Here is a 25,928-nt window from a genome sequence, read left to right as displayed (position 1 = left end):
CCAATCACAAATACAGTTTTATGTAATGCAACAGACTTGCATATTAACTGCTAATATGGTTCTCTCTATCCCTTCCCTCTACCCCTCTGTTTCTCTCCCTCTCCTGACTTGAGGCGGGTATTATCATTGTAATCAAGCGGAGACCCAGTTAACACGATCATTCTCTAAACCATCATGTAGAAATAATCCCCTCCTTCATATTTGATTATTGTAATAAATCTTTTTAACCAGCTATTCAGTCACACAGCAATGGCACTTCTCCCTGATCCATCATCAGCTGGGATGAAGGCTGCAGAATCCAGGAGAGCTACAAGGGTTGGTAAAAGGGCCTTGTATTATTTGGTCGCAGCTGTCAGGTCTGCTCTATTTTGCTGCTGATCTAGAGTTCAAAATGTCCCTTCTTTTCCTTGTTTTTTTTTTTGCTGGCGTACAAACAGAGAACTCTCCCCCTCCGTCTGAAAGCGTGATTGCTCTACAAAACTCTCCGTCTGTCCTCTATCACTGACCTCACATCCCACATCGGGCTGGATCCGACCAGACAAGGTGTTCCTTGTCTGCAGTCAGACACACATGTGCACACACACACACACACACTGTCTGAGGTTTGGAAATATCAAGGGGCCAATTTGACAAGGCACACCCACCTACTCACAACAAGACACATGCTCACAAGGTGTGTACCTATTTGTATGCAGTGCACAGCACATCTTTGAATCGCTCTCTCCCTCGGTTTCCTTCCCTTGCATACACATACAAACACACACACACACACACACACACACAAAGGTACATGCAAGCAGCGGAAGTCTGATTATCCAGAAATTCGGGAGACTGTAGAAAGGAGCACAGAGCAGGTCTGACTCATCGTATTGAAATAGTTCATTTTTTTATTCAAATTTACAAAAAGAAAAAGTACAACAGAAATAAATACACTTTGTTCAGCACGCAATTGTGGAATTGTATCAACATCGTGCGGGAGCAATGAAGTCACTGGGGGACACAGAACCGATGGGGTCTACCTGTTTGGAGTCAAGAGGACTTTTCAGACCAGATGACCTTCAAATTGCACCTTAACCAACCTGTCACCATATCTTGATGCTAAGATACCTGCTCTTATAATTTAAGTGTGAGTTAACTATCCTCAGTATATAGGGGTTTCTTTGACAGAGGACTTGACAAATGGCCTGACAGAACCACTTTCGTCTGCCACTGTCGGTTGATGCATCTAAGCTAGCTTAAAGACTAAAAAAGAGCTGTGGAGTGCTGCAGAGACTGCAGGCTTTTATTCTATTTAAAACAACTGATTCAACTAATCACGCTTTTGATTGAACCAATTTGCCGGGCTCAGGAGGTGGGATAATCAGCTCCGTCAAGTGGTTTAGTCGGCGCAGCACTCCAGAGCTCTGAAATAAGACAAATCAGGAGAATCATCACTTTGATTTTGACCAATCAGCCAGAGCAGAACTTTGAATTAGACCAATCAGCAGAGAAGAAACACCTGGAGCCAATCAAGCCTGTGGAATAAACTATATAATTAGAATGGTAAGAAAGGTCACTTATTAGTATACCATGCTAATTGCTTTTTGCAATGGCTGCCCCAGAATTGGCAATACTGTTATGAAAATGAGGATAGTTTTTTGTGTGTGTGTTGAGAGACAGAGAGGCTCAGAAAGTTGGCACATTTCACATAAATGCTAAGGACAGCATTGCCCAGATGATGCATTGGGAAACCAACACACTAGTGCTCTTTACAACAATGCTTATTCTCATAACAAAATGGTTCCAAGTTCTTTGGCAGTCATTTAAGGTGTACCAGTGTTTGGCATTTCACTCCAATAAAATGAGGTTTAAAAGATAATTCTGGTTCATAACAACAACTTGGGTTTTGTTTTTGTAGTTTTGACCATCATTTCTATCATTTATGACAACAAGTTACACAACTAACTAATTGCTGAGTACTGGGGACATGGCAACATTTCTACAACAAAGTCAGATGGGGTGAGAAAGACAAGACGTCAGATGATGATAGGAAACCAAAAAGGTACTCAATTTACATTTTTCATTTCTAGGCAAGACTTTTGTAATTCAGATTCCAACTAATCAGTGCTACTCACCTGTTTGGTAAATGCCAAAAATGAAGAACATCTGCACTAAGTTTAGTTACAACATTAACAGTTTAGTTAGCTAGCTAACAACAATCCACACAACTTACACAAACTCATGGATAAACTGTTTAAGGACTACAAGTTTCATGGAATGTCATTTATGCTGCTACCTCACCCATACAGAGCAACGTTAAAACACACTTTAATGTGACAGGAAGAACAACAGCTAATATCATTTCAGTATCAGTGTCACAGGAAAGACCCTGTAGAGGGAACTTCCATAGACTGCTCACTGAAGAGTAAAAATGACCTATGATTTGTAGAGAGGTGAATGCAATTACACTCTTTCAACTAGCTAGAATGTTGAGCAATCAGATTTCAGTCCATCTCGAATGCATTAGACTTGACCCTTTTTATTGATATCCAATAGCTATCTGATTCTCCCAAAACACATGAAATGACTAAGTATAAATGGGGTCAGATGTTTGTAATCATCCTTCATTGCCACAAAACACTGTGGCACAACTACAGAGAGTACAGTAGATCAAATTTGAACCAAGCAGTAAATTTTTACAACAGACAGTTTATGTAATACTTTTACTGTCTGCCTCTGTTGTTTCATCCAATTATGTTTGGCTAACCTGAGGGTACGTTAAAGACCTGTAAGCTTGTGTTTCTTGCCCCATGCACTTCCCTTAAAGCAGTGTTTACCAGTCCCAGATCTTAGCAATTACCTTGCAGACTACATACAATGTTGTTATTCATGATAAAAATAATGGCAAAAACAATAAAAAAAATAGGACCCAAGTTTTAATAAACTAGACTTGTCTTTTAAGATTGGCACACATTATATTACTGTTAATAGCCCATATGTCATTTTCGATTACACTGACACGTTTACAGGGTATCTTTAGTGTGTTGAGGTATTTATGATCAGCCATAATTAATTATAACACAGACTCCCCGAGGTTCTGTACCCCCCACTCTTCTTCAGTAATTGTGCAGTATTTGTACATTGGTCCTGATACCATCCAGCCTGCACAGCGGCACTGTCTGGACAAGTCTGTGGCTCAGGTAAAGGGTACAGAGGTGTATATGGGTTTCATTTTGGTCAGTGCGAAGCCTGACTTCCTGACTGATAAAGTAAGTGTTGACAGTAGCACACCTTGACAGCAAGATTATGGTGGACCAAACTGGTGGACACTAGCAAAGCTGGCATCTTGACTTATGTGGGTGGCTTTACAGTGAACCAGTGATAAACTGTGACATTTCTGCGATGGCACACCAAAGACATCCACATTCAGGTTAGGGTATGTGGCAAAATTCCCCTCTGGACTCAAATAATTTAGTTTGTCAAATTTGACAATTAGGTTATTATTCCACAAAATTTGAGAATTTGATTGACTTTAGATATATGTAGACCTAGTGGTCAAGGTAAAGCAAAGTACATTAATAAAATGATCATTGAGTTGCATTGCCTGAAGTGCATGTCAGACAGTCACTATCCTATACTCATATTAAAAATCTCTAAAATGTACACTTTATGGTATTTGTAGATATGAGTTCCTGTATAAAACTTTGTTACATATCTCTCAGGCAATGCAACACTAATGGCACAGCCTTGAACTGTATTACAAATTCAATTTTAGTGTATTATTCTACTTTTGCATAAAGTTAATAATCCAGATTTTAGGGAAAATACAGATTTTTTTGTTGTATGCCTATTAGGGGAATTTCTCCTCAACCCATTGGATTTTCATCAAATTGGTTTCTCGCTGGTACAGGCTAGTTCTGAGGCTTCCTATAACTAATATTTTGCACAACAACCTTCTGCCAGAGGCCACATATATAATTGAATCCTTGGCTTGTCCATCTCAGACGAGAGCTACCACAAAACAAACCCAAACCCGTTCACTTACTACATAGATGTTGAATACATGATGTTGTTTTCAGTCCAGGAGGCTATTACGTCCAGCTCAGTTAATCCATTTCTAATCTAATCTACAATACATACATATAGTCCCAACAGTGCTCCATTTGGACTTGTAAGTTCTGTTTTATATTTTTTTACTCATTTTTAATTTTATATACTCTCTTTTAGATTCAGTAGTATTTACATTTGAAATGCTTTTACATACAGTCAAGCATTGTATTTTTTTGATTGACATCTTATAAAACAACTGTAATCTTTGACATTACTCATAATCTATTATTGAACATCACACAGTATAAAAGTGCATTCCAGCTGAAAATTCCAGCTCATTTGCATCCTGACCTTTAATAAGAACAAAAAGCCTGTCGTGGGAGTCTCTGTGGTGTTGTTCCCCTATGATTTCATTACATATCTATGGAAATTTTCTTTTGGGCAGTGTGGTGTCCAAAGTGGAATTGATTGCCTTGTTAGGTTTAATGTTGTTTTCAAAAGTCATGCATACTTTGTCCTCACGCTGGGTCAAGTGAGACAATATGGGAGATGGGCATAAAAAATCGGAGACTTCTTCCATAAAAACATTTAAGAGATCTATAATAGAGTCATAGAATCATTACTCCATATAGTAGATGGAATACTTGTGGATGGTTTTGCTTTTTATAATTTACTGTAGTACAATCAAAGCCTTATGGTGTTCATCAGTTCTTTTGTGTGTATGTGTGTGTTTTGTGAGTGAATCTTTGTAAACATATCAACACTCAACTACAAAAAGCTGGAGGGATAATGAGGGTGGGGGAGTGGGGGATCAGTCGTTTAAATTTTTCACAATGTCTGTTTTCCTTGTGGGCTGAGAGGAGGGAGAATCTTTTGCAGGATTTAAATGATTCATCATTTTCATTTGGAATGAAGTAGTGAGCTGAATAATTCACTTTTCTGCCACTGCAGATGGAATAAAAGTAACAGTTTCTGTACAATCGTCTCACTTTCCGACCATTTCTCTCTCTATATATCTATCCCCTGTCCTGTTCACTTTATATTCAAATAGATCATTTATTCTGTGCGTCTTCCTAGTTTCTAAACTTGTTAAATGTTTATCTTTGCACATTGTCTCAAAAACTAATGTTGCAGTTTATGTCTCATTAGTCATCAGTCTGATTTCTCCCTGCCACTCGTGCTCCGTCTTTCTTAAATATGCACACATATACACTCACGGGTACAAGTGTGTATATGCACTTTTGCTCACACATCCATATTCCCTCACAGACCTCCCTCACACACAAACACACGCACACACAGAGTGTAGACCGACACACGCAAACAAGAAACGTCTTCCTCCTTGTTTCCCGCCGTTTCTCATTCCATACGTGAGAGTTGAATTAAATCGAGTCTTGGATGTTTGGGTTGTTTTTCTTTGTCCAAAGCATTTAACAAATTGTTGCTGCCCCGAGCAAAAGCAGCTTCTGCATTGTCTCAGTATCTGTGCTCAACCATATCAGCGTTTCAACACTTATTGCTTTAAATTACATCAATCACTCCCTCCCCTGCCCTCGCATTCTCCATCCTCCCTAGGCTCATTTTTCTCTGTCTCTTTTTATTACTTTGCCTCTTCATCTTTCTCTCCTTTAACTTCTCTTCACATTATTCTAGCTCTGGTTGCCTTTTCATCATCCTCCTATTCCCTCCCTTCCTCTCTTACCCCCTTTGCCCTTATTTGTTTCATTTTTATCCTTCCTCAGTCTTCCCCCTCTTCTCCAGCCTGCTCTCCTCCCTCTTTTTTCTCTTTCTTCTCTGGCTCTTCTTTCTTTTCCTTCTCCTTTTTGGCACCCTCCTCAACTTTTTCCTTCTCCTCCCTCTCTTTCTCCCTTTCTTTGAAGAGTTGGGCTAATTTCTGGAACTGGGGACCCCACTCTTCTAGACCTGCCCCCCACTCCTCCTTGTCTGCATCCTTCTCTCCTTCACTCTCGAGTGAGCTGAGGGATCCAGCACGGGACCCTGTGCCCTCCAGGCCGTACACCTGCACAGAGTCGTACGGTGGCTGTGATGGGTCAAAAGTGACCTGGGCAAGACGCAGACGTAGGAACTCGCCCACCCTCAGTGCCAAGGAAGGACCCCCAGGTCCTGGTGCTCCTCTCATAGCCTCCATTCCTGGAACCCAGCCGCCCCCAAAGCCCATCACACCACTGTATGCTCCCCGTGGCTGCCCTGGGAAGGGAAAAAGCTGGGGGGTCATATCCCTTCTGCCCAAAACATACCCTCCTAGACCCACCCGATCACGCCAGTCCCCAATAAAGCCAGCTGCTTCTGGGTAGACTGATGATATCCCTCCACCCTCCCTGTCTGGCCTTGCCACCACAAAGTTACTCCCCATCTCCAGTCCTCCTCTTCCCAAACTTCCGGGGTAGTCCCTCTGTCCAGATACCTCCCCCTGCAGGACAGTGGCGTAGTTGCGTCCACTGGCAGGTTGCTGTTGTCCGTCTGTGGAGGTGCCCCCATTTCCACCTCCACTTCCCCCTCCTCCTCCACCGCCTCCTCCACTGGAGTCAGACTCAGCCTGGCCAGAGCTTGTGCGTTTTGGGGACAAGCCGGCGCGCGAGGCCCTGCGTCCTGCCATGGGGAGGGTGGCTGAGTCGCACACCCAGCCTCCTGCACTGTGACCCTGGCCCATCATGGAGCCGGATCGGGTCATGACGAGGTTGTGTTCTCTGGGTAATGTCTCCGACTGCACCTGGAGGGAACGTAGGCGAGCACGAGTGGTTTCAGTTCGGGGCTGGGGTAGGGTGTGGTACTGTTAGGTTTGGTTACAGCACAAAATGGGATGAAGGATAATTTAATAAGTGGCATAATAAAAGCAGGGAGATGGGGGAGTGTGATGACATCCCCAAATTGGGATAAAAGCAGGAGATGGTGATGATAAAAACATGATTGAGGCGAGGAGAGACAGACATTGAGCAGAACAGAGTGGAAAAAAAGCAGAGTTGGAAGAAGCCTTAGATATTAATTGAACACTAAAATGAGCTAACACTGCACTGTGAGAGGGAGATGGAGAGGGAAGTGATCGAGAGATAAAATATTTGAAAATTAAATAAAGGAAAGGCCATAGAGCCTTGCAATGGCCTAATAAATAAAACAAAACATAGAAAGGATAATGAACCAGCAGGGCAACAGGATATAAATGTGCTGATATATCTGAATCATCATCTTCTCCCAGCCTTGTCCTACCGTACAGAGATAAAAAAAATAAGTGTTGCAATCACTGTTATAATATAGTATATGAGATTGAATACAAACTTAATCACTGTTTTATTTTTGCTTAATTACTTTCTAACTTACTTCTTTACTTATTTAATTGAATAATAAAGTCATTCATTCATCTTTAATGATTCCCCCAATGCAGCCATCTATCATTAATCAAGTAATTTATAAAATTTCAGTTTTTTTTCTACTTCTGAAACATTTAGCCAACCATTCATCCATCTATTCATTCATTCAGTATTAAAACTGTGTTGCAGTACAGAATCCATTCATATGCCAGTTTGACACCAAACGTGCAACTATGAATCATATGCACAATGTAGATTAAAGGAGGTTATTACCTAAAGCAGCGTTTCCCAAACCTCTCCTGGAATAGGCTATCCCTTGCCCTGCATGTTGTAGATCTCTCCCTGCTCCAAAGCTGGCTCAGTGATCAAATCGTTATGAACTCCTGAAGTTGCTTGATAATAAGCTGATCATTTAAGTCAGGACAAGGGGTACTACAGGAGACATTTGAGAAACGCTAACCTTAAGCATGAAACAACTAACTTGTATGCTATGGACAACATTGCTATTTAAACAATAACAATGTTCATTTTGGCATCCCCCATCATCTCTATGGACAGTGGGTAGACTGGATCAAAGTGGAGAATTAAATAACTCCTTCAATTTAGAGAGCACAAAATTAAATTCCCTATTTTTCTTGAGTGCAAAATTGTGTAACTTCTGCCTCGTATCAATGCCAGAATGGCAGTGGATGCTCGTCATGGAGGTCAGCATATTTGGGAACAAATCAATGATCAAACTGTGATCCCAAATTGCGCATTTGGTGTGAAAATGAAGTCACTGTAATCCTTACCCAGTCCACATCTTGAGTGTGGTTCACTTTGTCCTCACTGCTCCCTTCTGTACAGTTGCTTGCAGTTCCTGTGCCTCCCCCTCTCTCCTGGCTGTCACTGGTTCTCGGAGTTCCTCCATCCGACGTGCTCACTCCACTTTGGGGTGCAGTCCCGTCACGGCTTCCCGTACGACTCCCCGTTCGGCTTCCTGTGCTGTGGTCCGTGGGAGCTATGTACACCGCCCCAGACTCCATTGGCCCTACCATGGCCCCCTGGTTCTGGATTACCAGAGAGTGGTCTGGCTGGCCTCCAGGAAAGCGGTATCCCAGCTCTGCAAGGCCTGGTTCAAATGTTCCCCCTGGTGTGCGGCGGAGAACAGGTAAAGTGTGGCTGCTGTAACAGAGGCGACCATAGAGAGGTCCTCCTGGTCCAGAGTAGTTGTGATCCACACCTGGATTTTGAGCCCAGCTATAGGTGCGAGCTTTTTCTTGGTTACGATGGGCGTAACGTCTGTAAGACATGAGGCATTTAATTAAGTAGGGTAAATCAAGTAATTTTTGTACTTAATTTGACAGTGAACAATACAGTGACAGGAAAAGTCTTTGGTGTGGTGGGAGTCTCGACTTGCTGGCACACCAAGACACACAATTTCAGGTCATTTTGAGAATATTTTTGAGACCATGGTTTGTGGTGTTTTTTCAATTTATCCACTTTTTAGGGTATTTCTGTTCATTTGACCACTTTGTTCAGTTACACTTTGTTGTAATGTAGGCATTCTGTCTCAGAGAACAATGACAACCTCATGAGGTTTATTTTCCCAGACTTGAGAAAGCTCCCTCCAGAGCCCCAGCACACATAGAACTGCTACTATTTCCAATAACAAGTATCAAGTAAACATACATTCAAGTGCAAATTTGGTCTCTGTTGTATCTTACCAATGCAATACAACAGAAACACAAACTACAGCTTCAAAGTTACCATAACGGTTAACCATCCACTCCTCTGTGATACAGTGTCAACAAAAAAGAAACATTAAAAACTTCAGAAAGGTAGTATTTACTGCAGGGATATTGCAATGGATTGCATTAGATTTAGAAGTCATGTTGTGTCCACCTCTGTAAATTGCGAGAAGCAATTTTCGATAAATTAAAAGCAGCCTTTGTACTTGTTTATGGCCTCCCCATATGGCTGCATGAATTCATCGGAGCTAATTATTAGTCCAAAGGCAATAACAATGTTTCACAGAAACATCAAAGTGGGTGCAAACAACTCTCTGATGTAGCAGAACATAAACGAGCTTTAACAAAATGAGCAAAACAAAGTGGTCTCTGAGGACTGCAAAGCTTGATAGCCTTCTGTCTCAGCATTTTGATCGGTGACTGATTATGACCTGGGAGTTACGGCTTGATCAGTTACTTAGGTTGATCAATTACGTGCTGGATTGAGATAAAGCTATTACTCTGAAGAGGTAAATCTGTTTCTTTCCTGGCTCCCTTTTAGCTTTTAATAAGAGCCCAGCCATGAGGTTTGACGGAATTAAATACGTGTTACATAAGTGTCACCACATGTAAATAAACTCTCCCAAACACTCTCTCTTTGCCTACTTACACATTCCTGCTGTCCAGTGTGCGATAGCCACGTGAGCGAGAACTGTGCGGGGCACTTTGTAGTGCGGCAATGTCAAAGGCAGCGGTGTCGGCCTCACCCCCGCCTTCGTCATCATACGTTATGATGTTCTCACGCACGTCATCCTCCTCCAGTGGTGACAGGGAGTCGCGCTTCTGACGGCGCAATGACAGGGACAGGGCACTCACAGCTACAGAGGGGTGGCGGCGGGAATAAAGGATATTGAGGAATAGGAGAGAAGTTGAAAAAAGAATGATGAACAGGGGGGAAGGGGGCAGAAGTCACAGGGGAAATAAAGGGAAGGAGGAAGAGGAGAGAGTTAGCAAGGGAGAACATTTCAGGCAAACAAAGAGGTGAGACACACAGAGACAAACCAAATACAAAAGAAGCCTTGGGTTAGAGGGCTGGTATATCATATCAGCAGGCTGCATGCCTCCACTGTGTAATTGACTTTGAGCTCTGGCCAGGCAAATGGACGGTTTATTCTCCCATGACTCCATGACTCTTATTCCATATTCTCTAAGCAGAGAGCTACATTTGACCCAGGGCTGCGGGTGAAGAACCAGGCTGTGGTGGTTTTTTGACAGTTGTCCAACAAGGCTGATAAAAATCCACCCGGAAAGATGGGTTTGATCAGCTATAGTCATGCCCTATTTGATAATAATTATTATTAAACTCAAAATGTTTATCATGAATAAAGTTAATATAGGGAACACTAGCCTTAAGACTCTAGGTCTTCATAGGTCCCAAAACTTTTTAATGTGTCCAGCTGATTCATTTTTAAACAAGAACCCTGGAAAGGGTTTTAAATGAAGCAGTATAGAGAGTAATATCATTACTCTAAACTATGATGTACTGTCATCCTGGTTCCCACTCAGAGGCTGTTCCAATTCTTCCACAATAACCTGTAACCTCACAAAATGATGTAGTTAGCCAATGACTTGCCCTTTGCCTTTGGAAGTATCGCTAGGACATGACTGTGGGTAGTAATCTAGTTAGCCAGGCAGGTGTGCAGCATAAATTAGAGCAGATGAACATACTGTTTCCATTCCTTACACCTTTCCTCTTGTGTTATTGGTTTTGTAAAGGCCCCTGAGTGTTTCTCTTACTGTTCCATGCAAACCTAGTGTGCTTAGTTACATGTACAGCCTTGTTACAAGCCTTAATATTATTGGAGGTTGCATTGTTTGATTTCCATAGAACTAATCTAATAATACCTGTAAGGAGTGGGACAACTCTAATCTTTCATAACAACTTGAGGGATCAACTTCTTGCCACAAAGAACATATATTTCTCTTTTCGTAGGAGCCTCTATCCACAAGACTAGAATGAAGAGTGGTTACCACATGGCCTGAAATCCACCTTATGTATGCCAAGCCCCATTTTAATAACCAGATGGGATCCTGATGGAGCGGTTGTCAGAGCTTCTGTAAGAACATTTGGCATTTTGTGGAGGGTCCAATTATACTGTTTGGGATTAGCATGAACCTCTTACAGACAAGAAAAACAAAATTGAACTGGAACAAAACTCTAGGTCTATTTTAAAGCTACAAACTTGAGGCGGATGCTATAAAGTTGTGTGCATTTGCTGGTATAGTTTATGCCCTTGTCACTTGGAGAACTAAATTCTAAACTCCACCAAAAGCCACTCAGCATGATCACCTTCACGCCATGTTGCGTTTCTTTCTTGATTGAACTGGTCTCTTCCAGAATGATAATGCCCCTATCAACAAGGAATGAGTAGTGATCCAACAGGCTGAATAGAAATGACAATGATGCTGGCCACGAGCCAAAGCCTTCTCAGCACCTACACATTATCCAATTGAGCATTTGAGAGTTTCTGCAAAGGTGGCAGTGACATTTTATTATACTGCTATCAAAAACCGGAGGGCCCAGATAATCACTCAGAATTGTTATTTTAGCAGTGATTAGTGCTGACCTTGCCAGAGGAGACAACTGGACCAAAATTGCGAGGAAAAGTAAACCCCATTATTGAGCAGCTGTGACTAAGAGAAATATTGACGCTGCTGATTCCATTATTTTCCTATGCAGATTAAGCATCCAGGGATGTGGTGGAGGGTAAACAGCCCTAAACACTATTTACTCATCTTTTTATTTGTAGATTAACATTAAACTCCTTTATAGGCAATACATTTTAATGATATAACTTCACTCTATAAATAATACTAAGCGCTGTAGTGAAAACATGATGTAGGTCATATAAGAAGGGGTCTTTCAACAGACAAAAATTATTCAAATCTTTAATTTTCACTGTTGTTATTGTCTTATGGTGACCCTGGACTTCATCACTGTGTTGTTCATAAACTCTATGTTTCAAAATATTTACCTAGTAGCGTAGCGACACAAGCCAGAATAGCCAGCAGGGCAGCGGTACTGAGCCCAGGGGAAGGAAGTGTGGACTGCTGAGGGAGACACACCGCCTCTCTTTCCCAGTCCCACTCGCCCTCGACCTGTTTTTCCTTCTCTTTCTCCCCAGCCCGTGCCCCTCCTCTCAGGCAGGGACAGACGGACACGGTGACCGTCCCGGTGCTGGTGAGGCCTGACATCCCGTCCCTCAGGACCAGTGGCACGTACAGCGTCAGGGTGGAGGATTGGGAGCGGGACAGTGGCTGGAGCTGGGACAGAAGCACCAGGCTGCCTGTGGGGCCTGGAGAGGAAGATAATTCATCCATTGTTAACTGCACGGTACAATTTTTTTCTGGGCTGAATGGCAGCAGAAGGTTAAAATGGTGAAGTTATCTTCAAAGTTCACTACAATCATGTTTGCAAATTTGGGACTCCAATCAAATGGTGACTGGTTTCTACCACAAAGTAATGGGTCCAGCTTCCTCTATTATTATTACTATTTAATTTCATACTTCCTTTTTCTACCACTGAAGCCACAATGTCTCACAACAGAATAACAATGATAGTAATTTGAGCTAACAGGATGAATTAACTGCAGAGTGTTTCAATTAGAACAGAGAGTATCGTTCCTCTCTACTATAGCTACACTTCACGATTAATGGCTCCAAATTTGCAACAAAAAACTTAAACATAAAGTTAAAACTACTGTCAATATAACATATTATGTCACACTTGTCGGCACTTCTCCTGATTGACAGTGCCAATCCAAATGGGCAGAGCAGAGCCTGCACATTAAAAGCATCGCCGCCATGACTGTATGTTTTCACACATGGAACACATCCTAAGCTCACACATCTTTCACTGTTTCTGAGATGTTGCCATTTTCATCGATAACGAGAGGCTCACATGGACAGAGAACAGTAAGAACAAAGCAGCAAATGGCATCCATTGGTCCTCTTACTTTTGGAAGAAAGAGCTATGAAGTGTCTGTGTGGGAGATATTTTTAGATTTTTTCTAAATGAAAGGCTCCAAAAAATAAGGCCACAGATAAGAGGGCAACTAGACATAGTGTGGAACATATTTAATCAGTATGAAAGGCACTGCAAAGTCATATAAACGTGACTCAATTATCGTAACAATCTTCTCTGATCCAAATCACAGATCGAATCATTAGTGTTTATAACAAAGCAAACAGTGTCACATGCCTTTGTCAGACAAGCTGTCCATATGAGAACAGAACATGTTCTTCTTTTCTCTGTTCTCCTGTTGGATGACACATCAAAGAGGCCTTTGATTCCACATGTCAGTGAGTTTATCCTCCTGATCCACAGTCCAACTAGAGCAGGTTTGCTCCTCATGGTTTTGCCAAGTTTAGCAACAGTTAGCAGGCCAAATTGTGCAAATGATAGCCAATAAGTACTTAGCTCGTCAGCCACCAGAATTATAAATCATACTTTTGAATATGCCAGTACTGTCCGATGTTACATCAGAGTTAAAAAAATCTACAGCAGACATTTAGTGCTTACTAAATAAATGACAGCATATCAAAATATAATTAACTATGAACTTTTTTATCCTTTTGAAATAGTTTGCTTAATTTTGCATTAATAAATATTTTAACAATTAACAACGGCTCAAATTAATCTGTGTAATGTGAAAATGTTGCTCATACTGCCAAACCCAAAGAGAATTATCAACCAACTCTGCAGTTCCCCTCAGCTCTACTGAGTGTTTAAGCATATTTTGTTGTTTGGTGTTGTTTTGGTTTTCTGGCCTACAACTTTATTGTTGGGTTCACTGTCACCACTTTCATCTACCTCATTTGTAACTGCAGTACAACAGTTTTAAAAGCATTTAGCTGCTAAATAGCCCAAACTTTACCTCAGTAGATGGTGGAGACCAAAACAAAGCTAAAAAGAGAGTGAATGCTGGACATTTGTCAAGTGGACGGAAACATGACTTCAGATAAATGCTAATGCTGCTCTGTGTCTGCTGGATGTGTAAAAGACTATTAGCACATTCACCATATCAACTTTTTAAGGTGATAATGTGTCAATATGGCGTTTTGTTGCGCTGCCCCTAAGTGGCCAAAATAATAATAAATAGCCTACTGCAACATTTTTTAAGAGTAAATATATATTGGACAAATCGACTTGCTACAGCTTGATAGACAACTGATATATCTAGCTAACATGACACAGGAATTTAACCGCCTAAACTGGACTTCACGTTTTTAACATCTGTTGCCATAATGTTTTGGTATTTCTGCCAGCTACAGAGAGTTGTAATGCAAATGTGTAGTTCATGTAAGCTGAAACATCCAAGTTTTCACACTTTTCTACTCTTTTACACACTTTTTTTTTTGACAGACCAATGTAATCAAAAAGTGTAGTAAAACATCAAAAGGTGAAAAATGAAAAAGACTATCAATCGATGAAATCAAGGATGTACTGTACAGTAAATTGTGCAGGTTTCAAAATATAAACAAAATGTCAGCTTTGTGAATGTTTTATTCAGCATGTTTATTAGGCCTCAAGGATACAAACAATGTGTTTGGTGCTGAAAACTGCCTGCAAACACAACTGTGTTTGTTTACAATAAAACTTCACATACAGCATAATTGCTAAAAATATATTTGTAGACCAATTATGTTGTCTTTATCTATATAAAAAAATACCTAAGATTTTTTGTGAATGTAATCTGAACACAGTAGATATTAATGCAGAAACTTTTATTTTATATAACTTTTTTGTTTTGTTTTATAAATGTAAGCAAAAATAACCCCTACTACTATAATGTGATGCTTACAGTTACAAATAACATACAGTTACAAAGGACATAGCCCAACATGTGTGAATGTGTATGTTTACATGTTTGTACTGTGCTGTACTGTATGTGTCTATATCAGCGTGTACATGCACTCTATATACACTATGTGTGTGTATTTGTGCAGGGAAAATGGGCCAAAGAAAGCAGTACAGACAGAGAATGTACTAGAATCAAATACTAAGTATATAAATTCATTTGGGTTGAAGGGAATTAAATGAAGCAGCTCTGATTTCTTCAAAAGCTTTTCATTGTAAACAGTAAGTATATGTGGCTGTGGGGAGAAGATGGATGTAGTGGATATGGGAAGGCAAACAAGAGGGACGAATAAAAGAGTGGAGGATAACAAAGCAAAACAATGTGGCCACCAGAGTTGGGAGATGGATGGTAGAACAGAGAGGCAGGGACAGAAAAGGGGAAGGGAGAGGCAGAAAGAAGAGGAAGAGGCAAAGGGTAAGAGAGAGAGAGAGAGAGAGAACAGGAGAAAAGACGAAGATGGAAAGAGTAAAACTGAAAGAAAATATTGGAATAAGAGCCTTAAAAAAGTGGGCAAAAACAGCATGTATCTGCCTAGGGAAGTGAATTGAAAGAGGGGGAAAGATTGAGTACCTACCACCACTGTCCCTGACGCTGAAGTTGAGGGCAGCGCTGGACTCCGGAGGGATGCTGAAATACACAGTGCTGTCATTCCCTCCCTCATCTCTATCAATCGCTCGCAACACCTGCACCACCTGAAACACAGAGATAGAGAGAGCAGAGGAGATTGGGTGTTAATGTGTGTGTGTGTGTGTGTGTGTGTGTGGATTGGGGGGGGGGGGGGGGGGCACAGAGAGCAGAGAGAAGAAGGTAATGGGAGAAACACTACTGCACTGTATTTGTGAAAGTGCTTTAAGTTACAAACCATTAGCCGGCGTCAGCAGGAATCAAAACAAGCCAGACAATTAGTATAGAGACACAAGCGAACTGAGTCTGATACTGGCACCCAATAAATAACTGTGTCTGACATGAATCGCCTTTCACAAATACAGTGCAGTGTGGCTTTCAATTTTGTAATAGCATTTGCACCAGTCTACAGCGGCAATCGTAACAAAATTAATCAAAAAAAAAATCTCCCACAGCCTTAGCTGATGGGTAATTTCTTTTTAATGAAAAACTCTGGTTGTCATTATGCAAGAAATCCTTTCAGAAATGCTTTCGAGTGCTAGTTATGAGACTGAATGCAGGGATGAAGGGTGCCGTGTGCTCTCTCTGTGTTAGTGTCTCTAGGCCTTGAGAAGATTTATGTACAGTCGCATTATGTTATCAGTTGCGGAGTGTGAATATTCAAACGCGTTTTGGCTAATGACTTGTCATACAGAGACGTGCATACACAACCCCAACACATTCAAAGATATCATAATCTTTCTTTCTTGAACTGTCTTCCTGCTCACTCACAGAGTATACACAAACACAAACATGAACATCACAGGCAAAAGCAAATCAACGCCATTGCCACAGAATCACAGATTTAGTGGCGAAAACAACAAAGACACAAGCAGAGCAATGAAAACACCAGCAAAAACAACAGATGGGCCAAGACACCAAATGATGGTGATGGAGCCAGCATGGAATACTGAAGATAGAGGGGGGGAAAAAAGAGCGCAAAGGACGGTTTCCAGAGAGAGACTGAGGAGCACAGAGATGATTTCTATAATTGAGATAGCATCAAGTAAGAGCACCGTGATGCAGAAAAATAGGCAAGAGCACAAATAAAGCAAGATGGAAGGCAGGCGGGAGGGAGACCGTCTGAGAGGAGACTCGAGTTTAATTACAATGTGAATAGCTGCTGTGCTCTGATAACAGGCCATGGAGGATTCACCTGCCTCCATGGTGAATGTGCAAACTGTAGCTGTATGCTGCCACATCTGAATAGATTTAGCTTAGTACTACTGTACTGTATATGTTCCCATACTTCATGGCTTTGTATGAAATACTTCCTTATTTAAATGGAAGCAGCTCTGAAGAACTGTTTCTTTATATCACTGTTTGAAATAAATGAATCTAACGCTTGACAACTGACGACATGAACATCTTAATAAAAGTAATAAAATAAAGTATTAGTCCATTTTGTTTGGCATTGTAATGGAAACTTTAATCCAGATTTATTATGAATATTTGTACATGCTTTGTTTATGCTAGTACAACATACTATATGGTATGGTATACATGGCAATGGTATCCCAAACATACACCCTATGTATAAAGTATAAATATAACAAGATACTAATCAGCCAAATGTAATTTTTGTACAAAATGTACAAAAACAATGCGTGTTAATAATTTAAGCAAATATGTTCGTTAGCATAGCATAGCAGTTTAAGCTTGCATATACCTTTGAACAAGACTAAGCGAGACCAGGGGCGTTTCCAGGCTCTTGAAACATTGGGGGCTTAGCCCAGCCCAGAAATCTTTCATGTTTTCACCTGTTTTCACCCCCCACCCCCCGTTGCCGCCTACCCAAAGTATGTCTGTAAAGCAACAGTAAATGACCTCTACACAGTAACTCTAACATCTGTCTCATTTTCTGATAATAATTAACACTGATAATATTAACTAGGGGGGGTCTGGGGGTCCTCCCCCTGAAAAATGTGGGCTTTAAACACTTAATTTTTTTTTGCACCAATTTATTGAGAAAATGTCTGAGGTGACAATTCAAAATAAAATAATTTAGTGTAATATAATGCAGTAAGTCAGGCATTCTGTATTGATGTCAGATATGTTTCTCCTGTAGATCAACTTTTCTCATTTAATTTAATCCCAGCTGAGTTTCCATACATGCAGGCATGCCTGAAGTAGCCTAAAGTCTTTGTTTATGTGGCATCTTTTCACCTTAATGATAAATTAGCTTAATTAATTTGAATTTAGTCTAAAAAGAAATATTGATGAAAATGTTCAAAAGGCTATGCAGCTGATGTTGAAGCTACTGCAGCACTCCAATACCAAACAGCCCTAAAGGTTCGTCGGCCAGTAGCCTATGCCAGATTACCAGTCCACCCCTGAGGCTACCCCCTTCAGACCGTCTGACAGACACAGAGCCCGTCTGGGACTGTAGCCTACTCAATGAGACGAGCGCACTGATCTTCATCAGAGGAAGAAAACCCAAACTGAAAACACTCAGATAGCAATATCACCATAATTCCACACAAATGTTCACTTCTGCACTTCTGATAAAGTGCAGCTCACAGCCGAGGGAATAAAGCATCCTGAAGACAGTAAAACAGTAGTGTCTCACAGCGAGGGGGGCAGAGACAGCAGGACACAGAGCGTCAGGTGTCTGTGTCGCGGTCAGGTGTCATGATATTCTCTCACTACTGTGCAGGGACTGTTAGCCGTTTGTGTTAATACATTGACTAAACACTGGCTGACAACATTTATATTTAAATATACTGATTACAATTTTGCAATTCAGAAGTCGCGGAGAAGCCTTGAAGCTGTGAGCAATGCACTCTCGCTCTCTCTCTTTCTCTTCTCTCTCATGCTCTCTCTAAATGCAGGCAGGCTGAGTAACGGTGGTGGGGTCACATTACCTGAACTTCAAACAAAATGTATCAGTTATTGTGAGTAGCCTCTGCTCTTTGAAGACCTGCGAGACAGACTTTGTCATGAAGATTATTGCATATTAACATGGAAAATATTTTTGTTGCTGCTGTTGAGTTACATTCGGGGCTAAAGCCCCGTAAAAATGACCCGACGCTGTTGAACGAGACTAAGACTAAGTGGTCTGAATGTAGAAGAGTCTACAGCCATGTTTTCAGCTTTGTGGGGTTGTACTAAGCATTAAGCTTTGAGCTAAATGCTAACGTCAGCATGTTAACATGCTCATATAATGTTTCCCATGTTCATCATCTTAGGTTAGCGTAGTAGCATACTAGTATTTGCTGATAACCAGTAAACAACAATAACCTAGGGCTGCCCGTAACGTTAACTTTTTAAAAACCTTGTGAGGCTTTGGTACTAGGTTCTATTGCGTCTTCTTGACAAATTACAATTTTCAGCACTGCTGACAACCCTCGAAAGTACCTGGAACTTGCATTTAGTATCACCATACGAGGAGTGCCAAATAATTTTTGTTCCAAGAATTTGTTCCCAAAAGTGGAGAAGTGTGAAAACAAAAGCAGATCCTTTTGCGTGCACCAATTTTCATACAAACAACAGCTTGTTCCAGCACTGTAATGTGAAAGATGCTATTAAAATTCATTTTGTACACATAGGGACTTTACATTGTACTCCTGGAACAGAAATCTTCATACAGACAAATTAATTGACATCAAAGGTAATTTAAACAGACTGACCTGCCCGATGGTGGATGAGTCGCACATAGCTGTTGTGTATTGCCTGTCAAGCTCCGGTGCATTGTCATTCAGGTCCAATGTTTCTATTGCAACCAGAACTCTGGACACCTGGCTGGGATTGTCTGATGGAGCAAATCAGAAACAGGCAGCTTACAATACAGCACTCTGCAGATGCCTATAGACAGCTGTATTTAAAATATATGAAAACAATTAATTTGCACCAGAGATAGGTGCACGTTCGCGCTCCATTATATCCATTCAATTGTCCCTGTAAGTGAGATCAAGCATTTCAGTCTTTGTCCAAAAACTTCAACAGCACTCAGATCATATTAGCGACCACACAATTGGCAAAATATACAGTAGTGATACATTTGGTTTCATTTGGCTTGTGTTACAGTTCATAGGCTCCAAGCTGGAGTACAACAGATGCTTCTATAGCAGTCGCATTTTTCCACATCAAACTGTTCCATTCTTAGCCAAAGGATCTCACAGCGTCAAGTATGTATGTGTGTGTGTCTGTTTCTAAGAAAAAGATAGAGAGAGGGAGCAGAGGAGGGATGAAGAAAGCAGTCAATCTGCATGCAGTTACACAAGGGCGCAGTTTAAATGGATTGGCAGAGGGTCTCCCACACCCCATTCACTTGGATATACACACACTCAAACATGAAGTTCTCACAGCCACGCTTGAAACGCACAGAATCATATTCTAAGCTGAACATTCACCATTACATTTCAGGCTGCTCTTGTGTCAGGCTCAGGCACAATCCAGGCTCAACAGCACACATCTTCACTCATTTATCTAAGCAGGCAACCCTGCAACACAGTGGGCCACACTTTCTGTAAAATAAGACACACACACACACACACACACACACACACACACACTCACACACTCCCACATCATGTTCTCAAACCTAGAGCAATAACACTGTCATGGATGACAGCGACCGGTTCCCATCGCTGAAAAGCCTAAAATGAGCTCTTCCTGTAATGCCACTGGGTGAGCTGGCCTGCCTGTGGCCATGGCAGGACTCCTACTGTGCTTTATGTCAACATAGCCTCCAACAGTCTGTTTATTACATAGAGCTCATTATTCAAGACAGGCACTCACTGTGCTGCTGCCACAGTCCTACCAACTCTGCTGCCACAAGGAGCCCTGAGTAGATTTTAAATAAAGATTAACTTGGTCCAGAGCAAGACTTGGCAGGAAAACAACTTTCCTTCCTTGCACACAGCAGCCACTGGACAGCACTCTCCAATAATACTTTCACTTTTAGACCAACCTGTGTGGCTGTTTTTTAGGGCCTGAGAAAAGGATCCAAATAATGGCTTGTTAGAACTTAGCCAGGATTTACCAGAAGGCTGGTGCTAATTTTAAACTGAACAATAAAATAAGTTGTTTGTCATTGCCTTCCAAAATGACCCATACATGTAAGTGTGTGAGCATTTTCTGTTCATTTACAGATCTGGCACCCATAGGAAGACATCATTTGTCAGTGCCTTCAAAACCACATTTGACCATTAAGATGATTCATGACTTCGGATCTACATTGGTGATGTTCCAGATTTTTAGATTGTCAACACATCCCATGAAAAGAACTGAATGATCAATGAATTGATCCAATAATAAGTATTGTCTGTGTATCCAAAGCCTGATATGTCTTATCATAGAGCTCCATGGTTGTCCAAAAATATAAAGGTCACACTTTTTCATTGAGTGATATGTTCTTTTCATATCATAAACATAGATACTGTAATTTATTTTGAGTCAGTCCCACATACACCATCCTGCTGTCAAAAATACTCACTAGAGCACCACATGTGTATTAATCTACGGCTGATAAACAGTCCTCAACAAATGCATTAGTTACTTCTATTTGAGAAACATTTGTTAAAAATACATTGCCTAGCTGTTTATTTAGCCATATATATATATATATATATGGCTCTTTTTTTCCAATATACAGTACAATATATTATAGTAACAATGAGTTTGGGAATGACAGATAGTATTGAGAGATGCACTTTCCATGCCATTTGTAGACAATAACAAAAATATACAATATATCCAGGCTAATGCTTTTCTTGAACTTAGAAATAGCAGTCGACAAAACAACCTCACCTTGATCATGACTGAAAGCTCCAGAATAGCCACTAAATGGACCTTGTTATTGTCCTTTCATCTCTCATCTCATTGTCTTTGTTCACTTGTGGTCTCTTTTATGATTGAAATATAACCTCTGAAATGCCTCAGTGTCTGTTGAAATTGGGTATCCTTGCTTGAAAGATGTTTACCGTTCTCCTTTGCAGCCACAGTGTATCTATAAAGCAATGGTTGTCTTCGATTTGGTTGCTTTAATTCTTCCAGCTGAATCCTTATAAGAACAGATCCATTGCAGCATCAGATAACTCACACAACACAGATCGATTGTTTCTCAGGCAAGATGTTACAAATTATTTGTCTCCATTCCCCTCATAGCTTGATGATTTGAGTGTTAAGCCGCTTAGTGAAGTGCATCACAAACTGGCTAGTGTGCTTTTCAGACACCGTACAATATACAGTTTACACTTCCTTAAACCTTTTACACCCTCTTGCTAAACAGTGGGTGCAGGTGTCAGTGGTGGTATAATGCTGGTTTGATTTAAGAGACTTAGCCTTAAATAAAAAGACATAATCCAATGGACAAGCTCTAATGATATCCTGGTGTGAAGTGGCGTACAAAGAGTGACCTCTGACCTCTCTGGGTGGCGATGACAGTAATGTTGTGCCAATGCTCGCGCTCCCGGTCCAATTCCATGGCTGTCACAATGAGGCCGGTGTCTGGGCTGATACGAAACAGAGCCTCTGGGTCTGACTGAGGATCAATGGAGAACCTGGAAAAGAGAAAGTAGGGTGGGAGGAGAAAGATAGTTGTGTTGAAAGAAGGAAGGTGAATGTAAGTGAATTTAGGAAGGGGCAGAGAGAAGTACAGAAGGAAAGAGGGAAGGGAGAAGCAAGCAGAGACGGTAGTGGGGTGCAGCGTGAAAGAAGCAGACAGGGCAAGTGTGTGAGGGAGCGATAAGGAAGTCTGCATTCAAATAGCCAAAGAATTAATATAGGGAGATTATCGCAGCTGATAAGAGTTCTTTTGAAGTGCCACCGATTATCTAAATATCTCTATGAATATACCAACTATCATTCTTCCCCACACACTCACTCTTAGCACTTTTGCTGGTTAATTGCGACACGGCTTTCAGTGGATGTTACAGATAAATCACTCGCCTCCCTTCTCCAAACTATATATATATATATATATATACATATATATATAAAATATTTGAGAAAGGATTGAACCTAAAGAAATATGTGGTTACTGTCAGCTCATGAGAACACTGAGTGGGCATTTGGTTAGTTGTAGTTTGGTTTTATTTATTTGGTTAGCTCTTACTGTTGAGTCTTGTTTCTGAGTTTGAATTTCAATTGAGGAAACAATATATCTCTCGCTTAAAAATGTTTATGCCTGAGATTACGCAATCAATATTTAAAAAAATCCTACACTCTCAACATTAAATTAACTAAGATAGATAACTCTCAGCAAGTACAGTAACAGTATTGTTATGATTTAATTCACAGTAAATACTTCAAGGAACATTTTGGGAAATGTGCTTAATCACATTCCCCCTGAGAATTAGATGAGAAGATTGATATCACGCTCTCATCTGTATGCTCAATATAAAGATACAGCCAGCTGACAGTGAATTTAGCTCAGCTCAAAGACTGGAAACAGGGGAAACAACTAGCCTGGCTCTGTCCAAATGTAACAAACCACGCCTACCAGCACCTCTAGTGATATCTCCTTGTTTAACTCAACAAAAAGAGCCAGTCTAGCTGGCTACCTAACTTTCAGGAAGAAAGCAAATTAGCACATTTTTCAAAACATCAAAGCATTCATTTAATACTAGACTATTGACAATTCTCAATAAAGAGTATAATGGACCAGCTTTAGGGAAATTTATGGGAAATTTAACTGTACCACTGAAATTTTACATGCTAAATGATGACAGAAGCCTATTACTGTACCTGATATTGTTAGTAAGACCAGTATCAGGGTCTACAGCGCTAACCCGGCCCACAGTGCAGGCTGGCGGACAGTTTTCAGATACGTCCATGTGGTATCGGGCTCGGGAGAACCTCGGAGGCTCGTCTGCATCCAGCACTGCTACTCTGATGGAGGCCCGGTCCTTGAAGGGGCCTCGACGCAAGAAGCGAGGATCTACTATGGGGTTGAGGACCTCCACAGAAAAGGAGTAGGAGCTCCGGCTCTCATAGTCTACTGCCTGGGGAAGACAACGGAGATGGGTGGGTTAGAAGGGTTTAAAATATGTAATGTAGAAGTATAAAATCATCCAAGGTTTAGATATTTACTTACACCACTGTGACACTTTTTAATAGGAAGAAATTAGGCAAATGTCACTGTTACAAACGTCAGATCCAATTAACTGTTTTGTGCTTTCCTTTGGTCCAATTTTAATACTAAAATTTCCACAGATGACTGCTAAATTACATATCAAAAGCACAGAGAAGGCAAATAATGCATTATTCTAATAGATAACAGCTCACAGAGGCTAGAGAATGGTCACATCCAAAATCAGCTGAGAAGGATTTGGAGTGAATAATACTACGGTTACCTTACATGTTGTGATGTTTGGATATTCGAAGTGATACTTTTGAAGGTTGTTGTGGGTGGACGCTTAGATGGTGGGCTTGTGTGAAGTAGGAAAAGACATTCAGTAGGTGTTGATGTTACAGCATTGCCAATGAGATTGCTGATGCTCAAAGAGTTGAAAGGATTCTTGAGAGCGCCGACAGTGAAGTAACTACATGTTTGGATGTTAGTTAGACATTGCTTATAGCTGATGTTGAGATATTCTCGACATGCTAACACTGCAGGGTTCACTGCCGTGAAGTTGAATATTGATGCTGTATTCGTAGGAGAATGTAAGATTTGTGATGCTATCTACATACAGCACAGATGGATGTAGGCAAGTGGTATGTAGTGGTGGTGGTATTTGCATTGAACATTTTATCTAGCTCCAGCATTGTTTGATGCGTGTTGGCAACACGCTTGGAACTGTGTTGGTGGGTACCTGGCAGGTAGTGTGTTTCATTAGAATGTTACAAACATGTTGGTAGGAGTAGTTGCAGACCTTATGAAACGATGTGGGAGTGAAACTTGGACAAATGTGTTTGTGTGAACATACATTATGGATTTGGAGTTCACTTTCAGAGGTAGTGCAGAGTGTCTGCTGTGCTGCATAGCTGCGATGTCGACAAATAAGTGCCATATACAAATAGATTTTTCCTACGATGAAATTGAAAACCACATACTTTTTCATAAAAACACTTTCCTTTAGAACATCATTTCCATCACCATGGCGGCTCTTCTATCACAATGGAGACCTGGTTATAAGTGTTGAAGATACCTTTGTATCCTTGCATCTACACAGGTAGAAGAGATTTCACTGGGGATAGGGGCCCAGGCCCCAATGATTGCTTGTTACAAAGACGTTATGAAGCCTATTTGTCTGAGGTGTCAGTGTGATTGCGTGCCACACTCCCACCAGCAAAGCGACGAGATAGCCTCTGATCGGGTTTGCCGAGATGATTGTTAGCAAGGGCAGAGGCACACACAGGTAATCACATACATCCACTGTCTCTCACACACCCTGCCAATCACCTGCTGTTGATTAAATTTCAGGAAAGCAACATGTTTTTGTCTGGTTCAAAACATCTGTTTGAGGTATTAGTGTGTGGTACAAGTGGTTCTTTTGAGCATATGTGTCCTCAGATCCTATGTCAGTATGTGTGTGTCCCTAAAGTAAGCGTGTATATGAATCATTTCAGTGTGACTGGCACATAGAACCATGTTGGACAGAGGATAAATAGGCTCCTTGACTACGCAGAATATTTGCTGTCAGATTCAAACAGTCGGAAAAAAATCATTCTGAGGATCCCAGCGGCAGTGGGAATATTGATATCCTCTTGCTTGCGCGCTCTCCTTCTTTTCAGATCTCTCTTTTTCTATTTCTCCGTCTATTTTCTTCCCTCTCTCTGAGCTGTAAACCAGAATAAACTGCTTCACAGAAAATCAGCAGTTTTAGAAAGAGGTGAAGATTGATTAGAAATTATGCAGAGAAAAGGGCGAATTTGAAAGACTTCAAAATGTAGGCAATTTGGGGAATATCTCTGCAGGAAAAATAAATAAACAAGAAGAATTGTCTGTGGAGATGGAGAGAGTGTGTGTGTAGAGAGGGGTTTGGCTGGATAGATGGAGAGAAAAGGTTCTCTAACAGGGAGAGCGAGACAATCTGTCTGAAGAGGAGAGGCGTCACTTACACTGTGAGCACACACTCATCACCCCCCTGCCCTCCTGCCATCCAGCACTCCATCACTCCGTTTCCCTCCTTCGCTAGCTCACCCAGTCCATCACCCACCCTCCTAGTCACCCGCTACCCATCATTTTTTTCCTCCAGTGTGTGCGACAGGGCGCCGGCTCTGACAAACCACAACATACACACTCATCGTTCTTCCTCATTCCCCCTTAACAGGAAGCACTTATCACAGTACAGCCCCCACCCTTGTTCCATGTTTTTCTTTCTTGTGCACACACA

At 41.1% G+C, this 25,928-nt stretch overlaps 1 protein-coding gene across 2 annotated transcripts in view; it reads right to left on the bottom strand.

Moving 5' to 3' along the window:
- Window positions 1-883: 883 nt before the first annotated feature.
- The window catches only part of LOC119902511, a 151,252-nt gene continuing 126,207 nt past the window's right edge, over window positions 884-25,928 (bottom strand). For both annotated transcript variants that reach the window (XM_038718741.1, XM_038718743.1), the window contains exons 7-14: window positions 23,338-23,594; window positions 22,015-22,151; window positions 19,278-19,399; window positions 15,560-15,677; window positions 12,100-12,420; window positions 9,735-9,942; window positions 8,147-8,636; window positions 884-6,760 (exon numbers count right to left, since the gene is read on the bottom strand). In XM_038718741.1, the coding sequence (XP_038574669.1) occupies window positions 5,768-6,760; window positions 8,147-8,636; window positions 9,735-9,942; window positions 12,100-12,420; window positions 15,560-15,677; window positions 19,278-19,399; window positions 22,015-22,151; window positions 23,338-23,594 (2,646 nt within the window). In that variant the 3' untranslated portion in view covers window positions 884-5,767. The remainder of the gene's footprint in view (window positions 6,761-8,146; window positions 8,637-9,734; window positions 9,943-12,099; window positions 12,421-15,559; window positions 15,678-19,277; window positions 19,400-22,014; window positions 22,152-23,337; window positions 23,595-25,928) is intronic.

This window comes from Micropterus salmoides, unplaced genomic scaffold, assembly GCF_014851395.1.
Source record: "Micropterus salmoides isolate LMB-PRFRI ecotype aquatic unplaced genomic scaffold, ASM1485139v1 Ms_hic_scaffold_14, whole genome shotgun sequence".
NCBI classification, from domain to species: domain Eukaryota; kingdom Metazoa; phylum Chordata; class Actinopteri; order Centrarchiformes; family Centrarchidae; genus Micropterus; species Micropterus salmoides.
Note: the sequence above shows the minus strand (reverse complement) of the source record. Positions and strands in the feature narration are given on the sequence as shown.